The 17,156-nt window shown below is 40.1% G+C and overlaps 2 protein-coding genes across 3 annotated transcripts in view; one reads left to right on the top strand and one right to left on the bottom strand.

The window, feature by feature from the left end:
* Positions 1–5,329, bottom strand: part of LOC142933543 (long-chain fatty acid transport protein 2) — a 36,613-nt gene extending 31,284 nt beyond the window's left edge. Inside the window, exons 1-3 of one of the 2 annotated variants that reach the window (XM_076077669.1) lie at positions 4,676–5,329; positions 2,893–3,102; positions 2,630–2,788 (exon numbers count right to left, since the gene is read on the bottom strand). In XM_076077669.1, coding sequence (XP_075933784.1) covers positions 2,630–2,788; positions 2,893–3,102; positions 4,676–5,159 — 853 coding nt within the window. In that variant the 5' untranslated portion in view covers positions 5,160–5,329. The remainder of the gene's footprint in view (positions 1–2,629; positions 2,789–2,892; positions 3,103–4,675) is intronic. The other variant, XM_076077670.1, reaches the window with a different exon arrangement.
* A 1,976-nt stretch (positions 5,330–7,305) lies between these two features.
* Positions 7,306–11,931, top strand: gatm (glycine amidinotransferase (L-arginine:glycine amidinotransferase)). The gene is made up of 9 exons (XM_076077671.1): positions 7,306–7,374; positions 8,244–8,456; positions 8,605–8,800; positions 9,175–9,365; positions 9,591–9,728; positions 10,051–10,215; positions 10,338–10,401; positions 10,491–10,607; positions 10,719–11,931. Exons 1-9 carry the CDS (start codon positions 7,306–7,308, stop codon positions 10,829–10,831), a joined length of 1,266 nt encoding a protein of 421 aa, XP_075933786.1. The 3' UTR covers positions 10,832–11,931.
* The last annotated feature ends 5,225 nt before the right edge of the window (positions 11,932–17,156 follow it).

Raw genomic sequence — 17,156 nt, 5'->3', positions numbered from 1 at the left:
CTCCCCCCTAATTAGAGATGGAGACAGGTCCCCCGCGCAAATCAAGTTCAGTTCCCTAAAGCGGGGCAGGAGCTGGAAGAAAAACCTCGTGCACTTGGCATCTTCTGTCCCCTGCGGCACTGGCGACTTGACACGCCCGGGCGATGACTCGGCTGAAAGAAGGTGGTGGCTTCGTTGAACAAACTGGAGGTGGATCACGCTGACAGAGCAGGATAAACAAGGCTTAGCTGACAAAGGATTTTCCGAACTAGGGTGCTGGAAGGGCCTCTAAGGTTGTGGTACCCTAGAGGTGTATGCGAAAGGTGGGGGGGACACATTAGGTTCGTTTCTGACCTGGAATCGAGTAGAGCAAGTGTGTTATGGCCCCCCAGAATGACTGAAATATATATATACACAACAGGCATTGTCTTTGTGAGCAAGGTCGCCCAAGAAGGTTAAAGAACAGGGGGGGGGCGCGCAATTGGGAGTGGTCGTTTCAGGGAGTGTGCCGAGTTCTCTTCCCCACCCTACTAAGTAGACTTGAGCAGCAGAGGGGAAGGTCACTTGGCTTAGTCAGGTGGGCTGCGAGTCGGTGTCGGGTTTTCTGACGAGTGCGGTGGCATTACCTGATTTGGACCCTGAGACAGTCATCAATACTCGAGTAGCGAATATTTGGATCGAAGCGCTCTACGTCCTTCGTGTGGGACTCTATGTGATAGGTGCGCAGGCCCTGCGCGCGGAGAGGGCCTAAACCGTCTGAATCGCCATAATTATTAAAATCAAGGGGAGGGTGATCTACCTCTCCCCGCGTGGGAGAGGGCGTTCGTTCTAGGCGTACACTTGACCTATGCGGAATGTCTCGCTCGCCTGTGGAAGTGGGCTCGGACCCACTTAGGTCACTCAGGACCTGGGAGTACTCCCCCCTTCTCCTGTCATCAGAGAGGGCGAGTTTGAGGAGACCAGCAGCTGCATCTTGTGGTGCAGGGTTGTCTGGCTCCTGGTGAGCTTCTGCTCCTAACCTGTACGGTTTTTGACTGCCCATTTTACTTCTTTGTAAATGGCAACAGTGGTTAGAATTCCCTACTGTTAGTAAGAAAAACGGTTAGTGTTTACGGTTAATGCAGGCGCACAGTGAAATGCCTAGTTCTGTGACTTACAATTTCTACTGTTGGACGTCAATTACTGCTCTGAGGTGCACAGTGAAACGCTTAGTTCTGTGACTTACGATTTCTACTGTTGGACGTCAATTACTGCTCTGAGGTGCACAGTGAAATGCCTAGTTCTATGACTTACAATTTCTACTGTTGCTCTGAGGTATTAACTACTGCTTTTCAACTCAAAGGTAGAAAATGCTAATGTGGTTTCAGCACTTCTGGCCTGTGACAGCTGTGTGTAACTTTTCTTTGAGGGATTAAGAAAAACAAAACAAAGTGTTGGTTTTACAAATAAACGATCAAATCTACTAAACACAGCTGACTGTTAGTTTAGGAAATGTAACGAATGATCTAACCTGGAAAGGAAAAGAAGTAACAAATTTCAGAAAGGAAATTAAAATTGAAAATTTAATTAAAATTAAGATTAAAATCAAAATTAAAACTAAATTAAAATAGGAAAATGTTTGAATATCAAAAATCAAACTATTTTGGAAAATAATTTTCAGAAATTTGGATTATTCAAAAAAAATTAATAATTAAACTTTCTAAGGAAAATTTATTATTCAAAATGATTCGAAGGTATACTATGGATTAGTGTGAATACATACTGCAATAAAACTGGAATAACGTAGCCTCACACGGGGCACCATTATGTTGGGAACGTAGAGGAGCGTGTTTGGTTATCAGCATCTAAGAAACTAAATTCTTGACATCAATAGAATTATTAATGTCAGTAACAATCATTAATGATTATTAATAATAACGGGGCACCACCCTGCGAACAGGGACCAATAACCAAACAATAAAACTAAGTCTCATAATTAGCGTTCACTCATAATGTCAATAGTCTGAGTACTATTACACATTCAGAGTGAAAGTGAAGGTTTAAGTTCGAGCACAGGCCACTACATCCAGTTATTATTACACACATATGCACAAGTAATCACAGACGACTGCTCTTTAAAATATAACAGAGTTTATTAAATAAAATAATAAATGATCAAATCAAGTAATATCAAAATAAACAAACACTATCATACAATTATATGTCTAATACCTAAAGTCAAATGAATAAAGTGGGGTAAGGATATGTATATAGATATATGTACATGTGTGAGTGTGTGTGTGTGGAAACAAAGGGGGGGGGCCTACTCAAACAGTGATGGTACGTAACCTAAAAAGGGGCGTGTGAGCCTACAAGCAAAGATGGCGGAGTCTATTGACCCGCGACAAGATAGCTGAGAGGTGGCTACGTGTAACCACGTGGGACGGCGCACAATGTGGGTTGGGACAATAGATTACGCGACCACGTGTCTGAGAGGTTCACCCAAAATCAGTGAATCTAACTATGTGTGTGTGGGTTAGTAGGAAGAGAGGGAGAGAGAGAGAGAGAGAGAGAGAGAGAGAGTGTGGAGCTCAACATTTGTCTGAAAGGAATTTCACACAGCCCTCACAAAGTCGTATTTGATTTACACTCTGTTCTTAGCTCGTCTCACCTGTCTCAATGGCGCCGATAAAGCCTATAATGAATCCAGCTGTGTGGTACAGAGGCAGGTTGAGGTAGATGATATCACTGGACGTTACACCGTTTGAAGATAGAACAGCCAGAGCGGTTAAGAGGCGGTTCTGATTGACCACAGCCGCCTTTGGGAGACCTGGAATACAACAAGACACAAACGGCACAAACCTTGACAACAGAAGAACTAACACGTTCGTCGTGGGAACTGATTATCACATGAGACTGAAGGACAAACCCTACCTGTAGTTCCAGAGGTGTAAATATAAACTGCAGGACTTTTGAATGTGATGTGTGATCTGAGGGATCGAGGGAGCGAAGCGTCTGATGCCTCGTCCACTTTATCGGAGAAGCTCTCGATCCCAGGTGTGTCACAGTGTTTGGTCATCAGGAGGACGGTGACGCCCTGCTCCTTCAGTGAGGGCAGCACATCCTCCACCGCTTCCTTCAGCTCTGGAAAAGGATACAGGACAATCATTACCACTAAAACTATAGTTTCAGGTTAATATGCAGATATTGGCCCACTACTGGCAGTGGAATATGCAACTTTACAAACAAAAACTAATATGATTAAAGCCAACCAAACCCTTGCAAGCTTGGCGTTCACTTTGAGTTGTAAGTGTGGATAACAGTCACTGAGAAGATGGAAGACGGTAGTCAGTGAACTTCGGGGATTAGTTCAGGAGACAAAGAAGATGTGGCTGCAGTATCTTGAGAACAATAATATGGTTTTCTTCCCTGACTCAGTTGAAAGCTGTCCCAGGACCCACAAAGGCAAATGTTGAGACCCCTGAAAAAAGTCTCGTCAAACCACTGAGTGAAATTCTCTATATTATCTCGAAAAAAAAACGTGTCTATATTTTTCACAGAGGCTTGAAATTTAAACTTCAGTCAGATATAAAATAAATTTACAATCACATTGTTTATTAACTGGATCCCCATTAGCCGACGCCTTGGCGCCCGCTAATCCTCCTGGGGTCCACAGAAAGGACAAAACATAATAGATACAATGACGTAAAACAAAGAGTTAAAACAGTACAGTCAGAATAGTTAAAATAGTACCGTCAGATACAAAGTACAGTCAGAGACTAGGATGTATAGTATCAGGACCAACCATATACATTATGCATCCCTAACTTCTTCAAAGAAGGATCAGGAGTCTACAAAGACAATGGAGTTCTAGGAAAAATGGTCAGTGGCCTTAGGTGAGCTTTTAATTGTTTTTTAAATGACAGTTTGTTACTTGTATAAGTTACATGAGGAGGTAGTGAGTTACGAGCTGTTATTGAATCACTGTGCGTTTGAGGAGGTGTGTTCTTGGGGTTGGAGGTGTCCTGAGCTGGCACTCCTTGTGTGATGGTTATGTCTGTTGCATGTGTGTTGTACTTGGTCGAAGAAATATTCAGGTGTCTGATTAAATACTACATTTCTGTAATACGTGAGAAGGCTATAGTGGAATTAACCACGACAGGCGAGAGTGTAAATATGATGATGATGATGATCATCATATATGTTATACAGTATATGATGATGACGACGATGATTGCAGCACGCAATCACTGTTTAATAATGAGGTCAAGTGCCTTCCCCTCCACATGACAGGGTTACATCATTGTGGGAGGGGGTGCATTCAGGATAAAAACCCAAATCCCTTTTCATCTCTGATGAAATATCAACTGTACCAGCCACTTGGCCCAGTGTGATGAAAAAAATACTTCCCTAAACAAAAGTTGAATTGAAACAAAAACTGTACGGCATTCCATAAGCATTTAAATTTGTATATTTATTTCTGCACTTCAGGTTGCAAACCCCATGAGGGCCAACACTTCTAACTCCTTTAAAAAAATTTAAAAAAACAGCTCGAACCTTTAGGCATGACTGAGGTCAAAATAGCTGCAACCACAAACTATATGATTTTGTTTCACAGTCGTTTAAAATGCGAACGTCCAACCTGAATGTACGGCTTGTAAAAGAGCAGGCCTTGCTGCCTTAAAGCAAAGCTTCGCTCATTTACGCGGATGCATACCTGGGGCCGCGATCAACACTTTGGCCTTGCAGCAGTTAAAGCAGTGCAGCAGAGACTTGGTGCGGATGTTGTGATTGAGAAGAGCCACGGGAGAGCCTAATTTAGCCAGGGCCAGCCATGTGAACATGAAGGCGGGCTCGTTCCCCATGAAAAGTGCCACGGTGTCCCCGGCTTCGTACCCCGGGTGAGACCGCAGCGCGTCGGCTGTTTTGTTGCTCCTTTTGTCCGTGTACGTGTACGAGTAGCTTTCATTTTCAAACGCAATAAAGATTTTGTCTGGTTGCGAAGCGGTCTGCTCCAAGAAACGGTCCAAAACAAAGAAGAGAGGTCTCCGTCTTCGCCTCGACACAAACTTCACCAAAATCCGCAGCAGATCCCCGAAATACAGAACATCCATCCAAAGATACGGGGACAAAGTTCTGAGCGCCACCGGTATGATGAGAACACTTGCTAAAACGACTGAAATCAAATAGACCAACATCATGTTTTCTCCCTTAAGAGCCACGGGTTGTGTAAGAAAAGAAAAGAAAAAGAAAAAACAACAACAGTGCAGCTCCGGGCTGCAAAATGGGGAGCGTTGTGCCAATAAGGATTGTGTTCAGTGGGGCGGGGCATTTTCTCAAAAAAGTAGGTTCACTTCATGGAAAAGATCAAATATTTGAATAATCCGGAATACGAATGATTGAAGGGGAAATTGCTCAGCAGCGGCGTGTGTCGCTGTGTTCAAACTTGACGACATAAAGATTGTAAATGAACCCCATTGTGTTTCCTGCAGCACTGTGTGTTCATGCAGTCATTAGTCAGACTCCCTCCTGAGGGTCACAAGACAAATGGAGCTGAGACATGATTAAAGCAGCAACAGTCAGATTTTGCCACACAAATATCCAACAACTCACAGACATATGAAATGACCCAAGGGGGCCCAACACTCACACGATTGGTATGTAGAGGGCCACAAGCCAAACAAGGATTAGGAACCACTGGTTTTGTGTGAACTCAATCTAACTCGTAACTCAAGCTGTCGAATAGATTTAGTGTCGGAAAGTAGTAGTATTTCTTCCTCTGACTTGTAGTGGAGTAGAAGTGGCATAACATGGACATTCTCAAGTACAGTACTTGAGTGAATGGTACTTTCTGCCACCGGTAATGGGACCACCCTTGTGTTTAGAGCACAGATTGGACAATTCAGATGACTGACTGCATATGCATGTGTAGGCCTACACACACGGACACAATAAGACAATAATAATTATGAAGTGTAATCCTCAGGCCCATTTTGTGTCCACACAAAAATATTGGAAACAGGGAAACAGCAGCCCTGGCTCTGTTTAAAGGTGTATATGAAAATCTGCAGCATCTTTTTAGATCACAAAATAACATATTTGATCTTGTTTGTTTAATAACTTTAAAACATATACGTGCAAAACAACAGGTTGCAGTTGAATGGACGGTTATGTGTCTGGCTATTTATTGCACAGAGGAAATAAATTCCTGAACTCATATCAGCCATGCATGTGTCAGCTGGATTGGATGTTGTTCTGCCCTATGACGATGAATTGATTAATGCAGCGTTAGTTATAAGTTAGGCTCACAAAGTTCTCTTTGTGACCGTTGGACCGGTAAATTATGCTATGCAGCTGAAGGTATCTTCGGTGCACAGCCGGTGAACCCTGGGCAGCAGCCTGAGATATATATATATATTTATTTTTTTAGAGGGCGGGATATCAGGGGTCACTGAGGTCTTTGGGTTGTGAAACTCTTGTGTGCACAGTCCAGCAGAGCATGTGGTGACACAGCCGGCGCAGGCTATCTATTTCATTTGATTATGTCTACTCCTTTCTCACCCTTCGCTGTGCTTTGAGTCCTGGTGTGCTTGTTCTAATGTTCCAGAAAGATGTGATGTCATTGTTAAATACTGTTAATGTTATTACACCACATTGGAGTCGAAAGAGTCAAATGAAGAAGCATGACAAACACACACAGATGGTAAAGCCAGTTTTTTAGGAGATTTATTAAATGTGATTGTTTTCCTAATACAATAGACCTGTGGCCTTTTTGTGATTAACACAGGAAACATTAATAAGATAATATTGGAAAAATACATTACTGGTAGACGTGTCTTTAAATTAAATACTGAATAAATGAAATCCCTAAAAATGCTTAATGTGTTCAGCCTTTTTATGCAGTAGCAAACAAGGTGTAGCCTATTCCAATCTTCTTCTTTTTTTAAGTGTTTAAAATGTGTTTAACAGTTGTTTACGGTTCCTTAATAATTTCTTCAGCAGATATAGCATTTCTCAAGTCGCTGGTTTGAAGGAGGAAAAAAAAAATGCTCTGCACAATGAAAATAATTCTTGATACATTTTCAGACGTATAGTCCATGTAAACATTTTAGCGCCTATAGCCCAGTTGATAAGAATATGCTGGCGTCAGGGATTAGGTTTCAGAAATGCTTTTTCGAAAGTCACGTTGACTCACAAGCATGACAGCGACCAATAGTCTAAGAGGCACGTAGACACACCGCTATAAAGTTGGCTTTGGGCTGAGGCGTCTTCATTCATGAGCAAACTGCGAAGTGGATCCTGCGCTGCCGTTTCATTTCACTGACACGTTCACTATTACATTGGACAATGCTGCGAGTTAGGTGTCTGAGAGGAGGTAGCAGGGGGGCCGAGGCGGCCCATCTGATCGGAGCCATGGTTGGTATTGTGATGGTTTTAATGTCTTCTTCTATTTTTTTCCTTCCAAAAATGTTAGAAAAATTAAATGGTGATTGGGGGGGGGGGGGGGGGGGGGGTAAAAAAAAAAGCACATATCAGTAAACGTGAATAAAGAAAATATGTTTTGACATTTTCTTCACTGCGCTACATCTGAGCCGCTTCATTGACTTGGGATCAGTTTCATTCAGTTATTGATTTTTTTTTTGGTGTGTGGGGGTGTGATTGAGCATTTTAGTTGTAAGTAGCTACAATTTGGAGGAAGAAAAAAATAAATAAAAAATCAGAGATTATCTCAAAGAGACCTTCGTCAAAAGATTGATTTGTTTCTAACTGCTGAGAGAGTTTTTTTGGTCCTGGTCCTTGAGTGACAGTGAACGGCTGTTTGCCACAGATGCGCTCCCAGACTCAGTTACACTGTAGCTGATCCTGAGTCAGCAGAGGACTCTCTGTGGAGATAGCGGCTTCTTAATAGCATGTGAACTTTAGCACCAAACAAATAAGCCTTTCTGAAGCAGATATCTTTGTTACTTATCGGCTTCTACTGTTTTACTGTGTTTGAATTGGCTTTGTGCGTGTGTGAGCTGCTAGCCACGTCATTTTGAATTTAACTTAAAACTAAAATTAAATTATAAACAAGCAAACAGCAATGGTAACACACACATTAGTGGTATTACAACTAATATACAGATTGTATCAATATGTGTAATTTATTTTATCTGAAAAGGTTGATTCAATCTTAAAATATGCCTTTCTCAGTATCTGTAGTTTCACAAAACTGAGGGGCTTTTTTTGTGCTGCAGAACATAAAAAAAATCAACAACTTGTGCTTCATTTTGTTCACTCCTCAGCTTGGCCGGGCGGTGACTGGATGGGTGCAGGGGGCCTTCCAGAGCACTTCCAGTGCAGCAGCTGCACAGCCGCACCATGCTGTTGAACATGTTACTGAGCCCCTCCAGCAGGAGTGTCCTGTGTGCAGCTACAATGAATGGGACCCTCTTGAGGAGGTGATCGTGGGTCGTGCCGAAAACGCCTGTGTGCCTCCCTTCACCGTGGAAGTGAAAGTAAGCCATAATGTTAAGATGACTTCTGTGAGCCAGATCTCACAATGCTCACGAGTGGGCCACTGTTGTGCAGGTAAAGAGCTACTAAGGTGTGCACTGTAAGGCAATGAGATTAACTCAGATTGTCATTTTGTGAACCTCTCAACAGGCTAACACATATGAAAAGTATTGGCCCTTCTACCAGCAGTATGGGGGCCAGTGTTTTCCTGCGGACCACTTAAAAAAAGCTGTTGTTGAGATTGAGGAAATGTGCAATATTCTGCGCCACGAGGGCGTCACTGTGAGGAGGCCGGAGCCCCTCAACTGGTCCACGGAATACAAAACTCCAGACTTCACATCATCAGGTAAAGAACGAGACAAAGCAGAAGTATCACTCATTGATTCGGCTTTTAAATATGTTTTCATTCCCCATTCATATCAAAAATATGTCTAAAATGTGTGCGCAAAGAAGTAGTTCACAGCTCAAAGCCAGGAATCCATGAAGACACAAGTACTAGTACAATGTTGAGGTACTTTACTTGAGTATTTCCATTTCCTTTTGACACTTTCACTTGTAGCCTACTCAAGTATTTTTATAATGTAATGCTTTTACTTCAGTAAATGATCTGAATACTTCTTTCACCTGCTGGTCTCTTATTTTTCTGTTATAACGGCGCTCAAATTGTATTTTAGAGAATATTTTATGTAAGCTAATGGTGTATTGCTGAATCTGTTGCAGGCATGTATTCTGCCATGCCCAGAGACATCCTCATGGTTGTGGGGAATGAGATTATCGAGGCTCCTATGGCCTGGAGGGCTCGCTTCTTCGAGTACAGAGCTTACAGACCTTTGATCAAGGAGTACTTCAGAAATGGTGCAAAATGGACCACTGCTCCTAAACCCACTATGGCCGATGAGCTGTATGATCAGGTGAGGCCTTATCTTGTGAGATTAGGACAGCACATGTTAAACGTTTGAAGAGTGGACTGTGTAGGACTAAGGACTAATGCTTTTTGAGGGATTAGCATTTTTTACCTCCATTATAAAGTTAAACCTGTACTAAAACACATTGTTTAGGTTCTCCATATCACCACAGGCCTATAGGCCACACACTGATCAATTGAGTGTAAATGATTACTTTGTGGGGTCTTTCAGGACTACCCCATCCGCACAGTGGAGGACAGAAACAAGCTGGCTGCCGAGGGGAAGTTTGTGACCACAGAGCACGAGCCCTGCTTCGATGCTGCCGACTTTATCCGAGCTGGGAGAGACATTTTCGTCCAGAGGAGTCAGGTATGAAGGCTGTCACACTTGTGAGCACGTCTGCCGTCTGATAGGGAGGGTGACTTTTCTTAAAAGCACCCCAGGTACAAGTACTGACGTCTATAGTGTAGACGTTTTTAATGTGAGTCACGTGCAGAGTGACATGCAACGTGCAGAATGAAAGATTAGATAAAGCAAGGAGTTGCTTCAGCTAAACTCGAGATGACATACAGAGGTCTCTGTGTGCGTGTGAACACCAATTTACCATTTATTCACTCAAAACTAATACAGGTACATACAAGTTTAAGAATATACAGCTCAAACCTCCTCCACTGTTTTGCTTTTTTTGCAGGTTACAAATTACATGGGAATTGAGTGGATGCGCCGCCATCTGGCTCCAGACTACAACATCCACATAATCTCATTCAAGGACCCTAACCCCATGCACATTGATGCAACTTTTAACATCATCGGGCCAGGACTGGTGCTGTCAAACCCTGATCGTCCATGTCGCCAGGTACTGTAGGACAGGAAAGGTGACCTTTCAACTCTCACAGTGTCGTGTGCTGCCCTCTTGTGGACGGATGCTTTAACCTGGAGTGCTCCACGCTCACTACTTCTCTTTGTCCTCTTCCTCAGATCGACATGTTCCAGAAGGCTGGCTGGACTATTGTGAAACCTCCGACGCCTCTCATTCCTGATGGTGTGTACTAAAAGTCATCTTTTCCTACATAAGAAAAACATTTTAAGTTGTTCCTTATAAATATACCTTCCCTCTCCCTTTCTATGTAGACCACCCACTGTGGATGTCCTCCAAATGGCTGTCCATGAACGTGCTGATGTTGGGTGAGAAGCGTGTTATGGTTGACGCCAACGAGAGCACAATTCAAAAAATGTTCGAGAGCCTCGGTGAGTTCCTAAATTAAAGTTGTTCCATCTTTATTTTTGCGGCATTTAAGATTCATTTCAACAGATGTTCTGATCATCTGTATTTGAGGCATGAATGTGTTTTTGTCGCAGGTATCAAGACCATAAAGGTGAATATACGCCATGCCAACTCCCTGGGTGGTGGCTTCCACTGCTGGACAACCGATGTCCGCCGCCGCGGTACCCTGCAGTCCTACTTCAATTAGTCATGCCAGAAATAGGCAGTTTTTATTGAGCTTTGAAGATTAAAGCGTCAGTTTGGAATTTTGCTTCCAAAATTCCTTCTTAATTGTCAGTCAGGTGAGTATGTACACAATAATCACAAATCTACTTCTGGCAAATTTCTTTGAAAAAGTATTTGAAATTTGTGTGTTTGGGTGTCATCCGCTGCAGCTCAAAGTCAAAGCAGTATATCGTTCAAATGTGCCCGGAACAAACTAATAATTGGACAATCTTATCATGACAGGTGGCACCAAAGTTATTTTCTGGAAATGTGTCTTTCTGCCCTTAATGAACATGTATGAATTGTTTTGACTTTGATGTGCATCACAGTGCCTTTGCCAACAGCTTTGTCCTGATATCTATATATCTCTATGTATATACACATGCTCAATAGCAACAAATTAACATAACTTTACTTCAATCAGTAATCTCAATATTAACTGCATTTCTGGCCTGGCTATTGTGAAGCTGAATTGTTTATGGCTCATACATCTAAAAGTCATAACGTTGAGTACAAGGTACAATTTGGTATGTGAAAGTCATCAAACAAGGAGGAGAGAAGCTACCTCCTGGTGGAAAAGTCAAACACCATCTTTTTCCAACGTTTTTATTATTTTTTATCTAAACAAATGTACAAAAGTTGTTAAGTAGGTCATTAAACAATATAAATGTCTTATCTCTAGTATATTGTTTTGTAAAGATTTTAATTGATTTAACAGACAACGTTCTATTTATATTTTTCATACTCTTGATTCGATTATATATTTACTTAAAAAGTTTGCGGTCCATATCAGATGTTGTGTACCTTTTGCTTTTTCTCCTATTGCAAATCTGGGCCAGTTACATGCTACTCGTCATTCTCACTGAACTGGTCGGCTGCTTCTGTGTGCTAAGCAAATATGCCTAAAGAATGGAACATGTTTTGTGGTGAAGATGTTTTCTGATTTCTTTGCTGCCTCGGATATAGGATGTTTAAGTCTTGAGATTTATTTTAATACAATGAATCCAAGGGAAGCTTTGGCTCAGCAGATGAATGCAAGTGATGTTTTGTATTATGCAACACTATTAAATGCAATTAAAAAGAGTTGTGTGTGATTTTATTTTATTATTTGTTAATTTCACACATTCGTGTTTGTTAAGTGTAAACGTATCGCAGCTTTGCATATCTCAAGTGGTGCGAGAAGTACTGAGATATTTGACTGAATCAAAAGTGTAAAGACGCTGAGTTAAAATGACTTCATTACAAGTAAAAGTCCTGCAGTAAAAAGTTTTACCTAACTAAACGTACAGGAGTATTATCAGCATCAATGCACTTTAAGTATCAAAAGGAAAAGTACTCATTACACAGAGTGAGTCCTTTCATAATGTTGTATCTGTTTTGTATATTATTCAAATAGTTATGTGTTAGCAGCATTTAAAATCTCAAAGGGGAGTTATTTAACTGCTTCATATACTGTTAAGCAGTTTTATTTTACAATGCATCATATTTTAGAGGCTGTTCATATATTTTTTTAACTTTTAATCTGAAACATAACTTGTAATTTAAGTAATGCAGAGTATAAAGTAGCATAAAATGGAAAAACCTGAGTGAAGGTACATCATTTGGTAAATATTCTTATACCACACATTTAGCAGAATAGGTCATTGAGGGTCACAGATCTGTGACACCTCTATGTCTGTAAACATTAACCAGGCTGGTCAGTGGGAGAAATATTGCATCATATATCATTATGTAAACCAGATTACTGCAAATACAAATGGAAATGGTGACTTTACTGTAACGATTAAAAAGTTCACTGCTTTATTTTTTTCATTACTTTTTTTTAAGAAGAAGGCAGAGTCTCCAGATTGATTCTATTAAATTGAAGGCCTGTAGTCAGAGGTGCTATTTTCAGTTAATTTATGTGCAAAAACTATAAACGTAGGTGAAATGTGTGATGAACAATTGATGAAGTGACACAGTAAAAGACAAAATAACAGTCTCAAGATCCGCAGTATCAAAATATTGTGGTGTATAAGTGGTACTCATAAATAATCACTCACATTTTACTTAATGTATTTACTGTACCGTCTCATACTGTATTCTGCCATGTATGCACCTCTGAACAAATTCATGTCCTCTTTAGAATAAAAAAGTTAACTTTGATTTTCATTTCATTCTCTGGCACCGTACCGTATGCAGCTTACAGGAGAATACACTTCACGAGAACTATTTATGACTGTCTCGGTATTTTAATGTTCATCTCAATTAGAAATGACAACATGCTGAAAATGTACCAGTTGATGTCTGCATTCTGCTGCCTTTTAGTAGTGGTAACTACGCATAGCACTCCGACGTTTATAGAACAATTCAAATTTGTTTCTGAATGACGCAAAAAACGATGTTGCTGTATCTTAAATTTGAGGTCATAACAGCAAATTCTGTTGTATCTAATGGGAAATGTATTGATATAATATATATATGTAACATTTTAGCATATGAAATGGTTTTCTTCAGTGTGCAACTTATTTAGCAAATTACATTTGCGCCGAAGAGGCAAAGAAGATACAAGACAACGTGTATTATTCTGATCCAGAGCCTAACAAAATCTGCCAACTCAACACTTCCTTCACACTCCAAATGCTTCTACGACTTCACATTAAATCTTAATACTTTGTTTACTCCCTCTCAAACTCTAAAATGCCTCCATCTTTAGCTGTTATTTGATTTATTTTTCAAGACTGTACTGACACCATCTTCATATTCTCTTATGTAAATCTTGCTGCAGCACTCGTTGCTCCTGAGAGCATCACTTTAAACCGAAGCCACATCCTGTGTCCTGTGAAGTGTGAACAAGGGCCTTTAAATAAACAGCTCTGATTCACAGTGGTGGAAAGTAACTAAGTGCATTTACTCAAGTAATGTATTTAAGTTCAATTTTGAGGTACCTTTATTTTACTTGAGTGTTTCCAATTTCAGCTAATTTATAAAAAATAAAAAAACTATTGTATTGTAAATATTGTACTTTTTACTCCACTATATTCATTTGACAACTTTGCAGATTCAGATTAATAACACAAAATATGATCAACACATAAATTATGTCTCGTTAAATGTTAAGATAAGATAAGGTAGTGTAAACATTAATGCATCAATAATTATAATCAAATGATACATTATTCTGTAATGGATATCCTGCATGATGAGTACTTCATACCTTTGGTACTAAAAGTTTTGATGCGAATACTTTTGTCCTTTCACTAAACTAATAATAAGTTAAACTTTGACTGAAGATCTTTTACTTGTAAAAGAGTATTTCTACACTGTAACTAGTATTACTTTGACTTAAGTAAAAGGTCTGAGTATTTCTTCCTGTGCTGCTGATGAGTAAACAACTACTTGAGGATTGATCCTGCAGTCAGGAGTAGCCCACATTTTAGGGGACAGAGTCTGTATTCATAATTTCCTCAATCTGATTGACCTTTTTCAGACCTGACATCATACGCCTTCATTGGGAGCACAACGGCTTGCTGCCAGCAGACGCATCCTGGCTATGTGCGGACCCTCTGACGCTGGGCACAAGCACGCTGCCTATTTAACTGCTTCACCTTTGTCACAATGTGGTCCTGATCCGGCGCTGCAGGGTGAACGCTATGAGGCTACAGCTGTGGCCTGAGACGATCACGATCCTCTAAATCACATTCAGAATCACCCTCTGGATTGAAGGTGACTGTGTGTCAGTGACAGGTTCACTGGAAGCCAAGTCGCTTCTCTTCACAGCTGTTCAGTCTTTTTGTTTTCCCCTGCTTCTATGTAAGCCTAGTCTTCTGCAGATGGATTGCTTGTTTGTACAGCTGCCTAATGACGTAATACTGCGGCTGCCTCAACAACTGCTCTAAAAAGGAGAATTGATTGGGATCTGGTAATGATTAGGCTTAAATGTCTGCGGGAAAGCAGCCGTCATCTTCTCATATTCCCTTGACATGTGTGACTTGACTATGTCTGAATTAGGTCCAGAACAGTCAGCCAGAGAGGAGCCACATGTTCAAATCTGAAGCTTTAGGTGGTCATGTTGTCTCAAAAAAAATGTTTTTCTTTACCCATATTGGGACAAACAATAGTTTGTGGTGGTAATAAAATAGAAAACGTGAGTAATAGAAAAGAAAAATGCTATTGATCCCCTTTCTGGCAGCGGTAAATAACCACATCTTTCAAACGTCATGCCCTGAGTTTGTAACGCAGGATTTCTGTTATGAATTTGTGGACTTCCTTCCAGGACTTGACAGAAAGTCCAAGAAGTTATTTAACAGCTGTTTTCACAGGCTGGCTTGTTCTAACCATGAAGAGTAAAGTGACCTTTAAGTGTAAAAATAGTTGGAGTAACTCTTTCATGTGTTGATTTATATCCAATCATATGTTTGACAAATTAGAATATTTACAAAACAGAAAATAAAAGAATAATGCACGATTTTGTGAGACGAATGTTCAATAAAAGTCCTTGGCCTCCCAGTCTAAATATAGCCTCAAGGTAACAGGAGTCATAACACTATCACCAATATACAGTAGCTAACTCACCATAATATGAGCATGATATCCAATGGGAAGCTTTGCTGTTACACTTTTATGAAAACATTTTGTCAAAATGGCTTATGCGTATCGTTCACACTATTGTCTGCCGTCATATCCAGGCGGTTTTGTAGTCATTTTACAGAACAAGGCAGAAATGTAGACGTCTTGGGCATTAAAAACAAAACGCTGTTTTTGTTTTGTTGTACTATTTGCATTAAAATTGAAATCATTTAATAGTTTACTGCCTTCAGAAGAAAACGTCTAAACACTTTTTAAAATGTTATTATACAACATTTTGTCGCAGTTGACAGTAGAGAGCAACAGAAAACTTTTTTTTAGATTTAGATAACAAGAAAAGATTAAGATGTGTCTTAATTATCAAATAATTGCACTAAACCCCGAAAACTATATGAAGACTTGTGTGGAGAGGTACAAACTTTTTTTTAAAATATATGCTGTATATTCTGTTATGGTAACATGAATAAGTTTAAAGTCACTATTTGTAGAATATGGAAATTCACTCATTTGGCGCCCCCTTGTGGATCAAAAAAGACACTGAAGTACACTTCACTGCACATGTTGGGCAGTTGTCACGCACTTTCCGGAAGTGGTGAAGGGCACAATTTGGTTTAAAATCTGTTGCAAAAACAAACACGGCCAAAGTGGAATATGTTTTCTTGTTGTAGAGTTAATATAGTGAAGGATCTGGTGAGCAAGATAAGTATTTTCGATGAGATAAAACTGCTCATTTGGACTGCGCACACATACTAGCAACTCGCATACTCTTTATTTGTACTTTCAGTACATACTGCAGCTGCCCTAACAAAATACGGACTGTTGCATGCAGTATGCATTTCATTTAATAAAATAACGCCACAATTACGCCTCCAAAATTCCAAAATCGGCCTGAGTACGGCCATAATCATCATACATGCATACCGTAATCATACGGTTAGATTCGACTCTTAAACAGCATTGTTCTCATTCCACCACAATTATGCAGACAAAATGCCAAAACTACTCCAACAGTGGGTAGCCTCTTATGATGATCTACTATCAAGCAATGGAAATGTTGGACAGTATGCCAATAAGATCACAGCATTGCCATGTTCTTAAGAAATGAAATAGAAGTTGTGATCATTTTCTTAAGTAAGCTAATCACTCATAATAAATGTAGGCTTCACAGGCTCAATGACCTTGTTGTTCCACTCAGAGCTATGTGACCGGGATCAATTAAAACTCAAACTGAATCCGATTTTGAAGAGGGATCAGTCATGTCGTCATGCATGATCTGGTGCTTCTTGTTTTATAGTGCTTTACTGTATTAATTGGTGTCTTTTTTTTCTGAAATGTTGTGTTTTTAATGTACGTACCTATTGCAGAGTTAGTGTTTTGCATGTCTCCTCATGTATTTATTGTAGAAGAGAGTGAGAGGAGTCTCAAAAATGCCCCCAAATAACACCTGCATATAACACGGAAACTATAAAATACAACCATTGTTAAGTAGGAAAATATTGTTTTTTCCTAATTTGGTTGACGTTACTCTTTAAAGAAAACTGTCTTCTATCTGTCTGCTATTGTGAAAATGCTGATGTTTACAGCTTCTGGACGATGTGACATCCAGCTGTTTGTTTACTGCCTGAAAAATACCTTTACTGGTTTGGGAATATCAATAACTAAATTAATTTTACCCAGCAAATCCAAGCTAATTCTGATGAAGGTTATGGGAATAATCGCAGTTTATAGGTAGTTCAGCTTTA

The sequence above is a fragment of the Anarhichas minor genome, unplaced genomic scaffold (assembly GCF_050575085.1).
Source record: "Anarhichas minor isolate MPS153535 unplaced genomic scaffold, ASM5057508v1 ptg000062l, whole genome shotgun sequence".
Taxonomy (NCBI): domain Eukaryota; kingdom Metazoa; phylum Chordata; class Actinopteri; order Perciformes; family Anarhichadidae; genus Anarhichas; species Anarhichas minor.
This window is presented reverse-complemented; position numbering and strand designations above follow the sequence as displayed.

Excerpts from the sequence above, each read along its gene's own strand:
- gatm (XM_076077671.1), top strand. The coding sequence starts at position 7,306 with ATGCTGCGAGTTAGGTGTCTGAGAGGAGGTAGCAGGGGGGCCGAGGCG. Across the intron at positions 10,402-10,490 it reads GACGCCTCTCATTCCTGATG|ACCACCCACTGTGGATGTCC; the intron begins GTGTGTACTAAA and ends CTTTCTATGTAG. Across the intron at positions 10,608-10,718 it reads AAAAATGTTCGAGAGCCTCG|GTATCAAGACCATAAAGGTG; the intron begins GTGAGTTCCTAA and ends TTTTTGTCGCAG.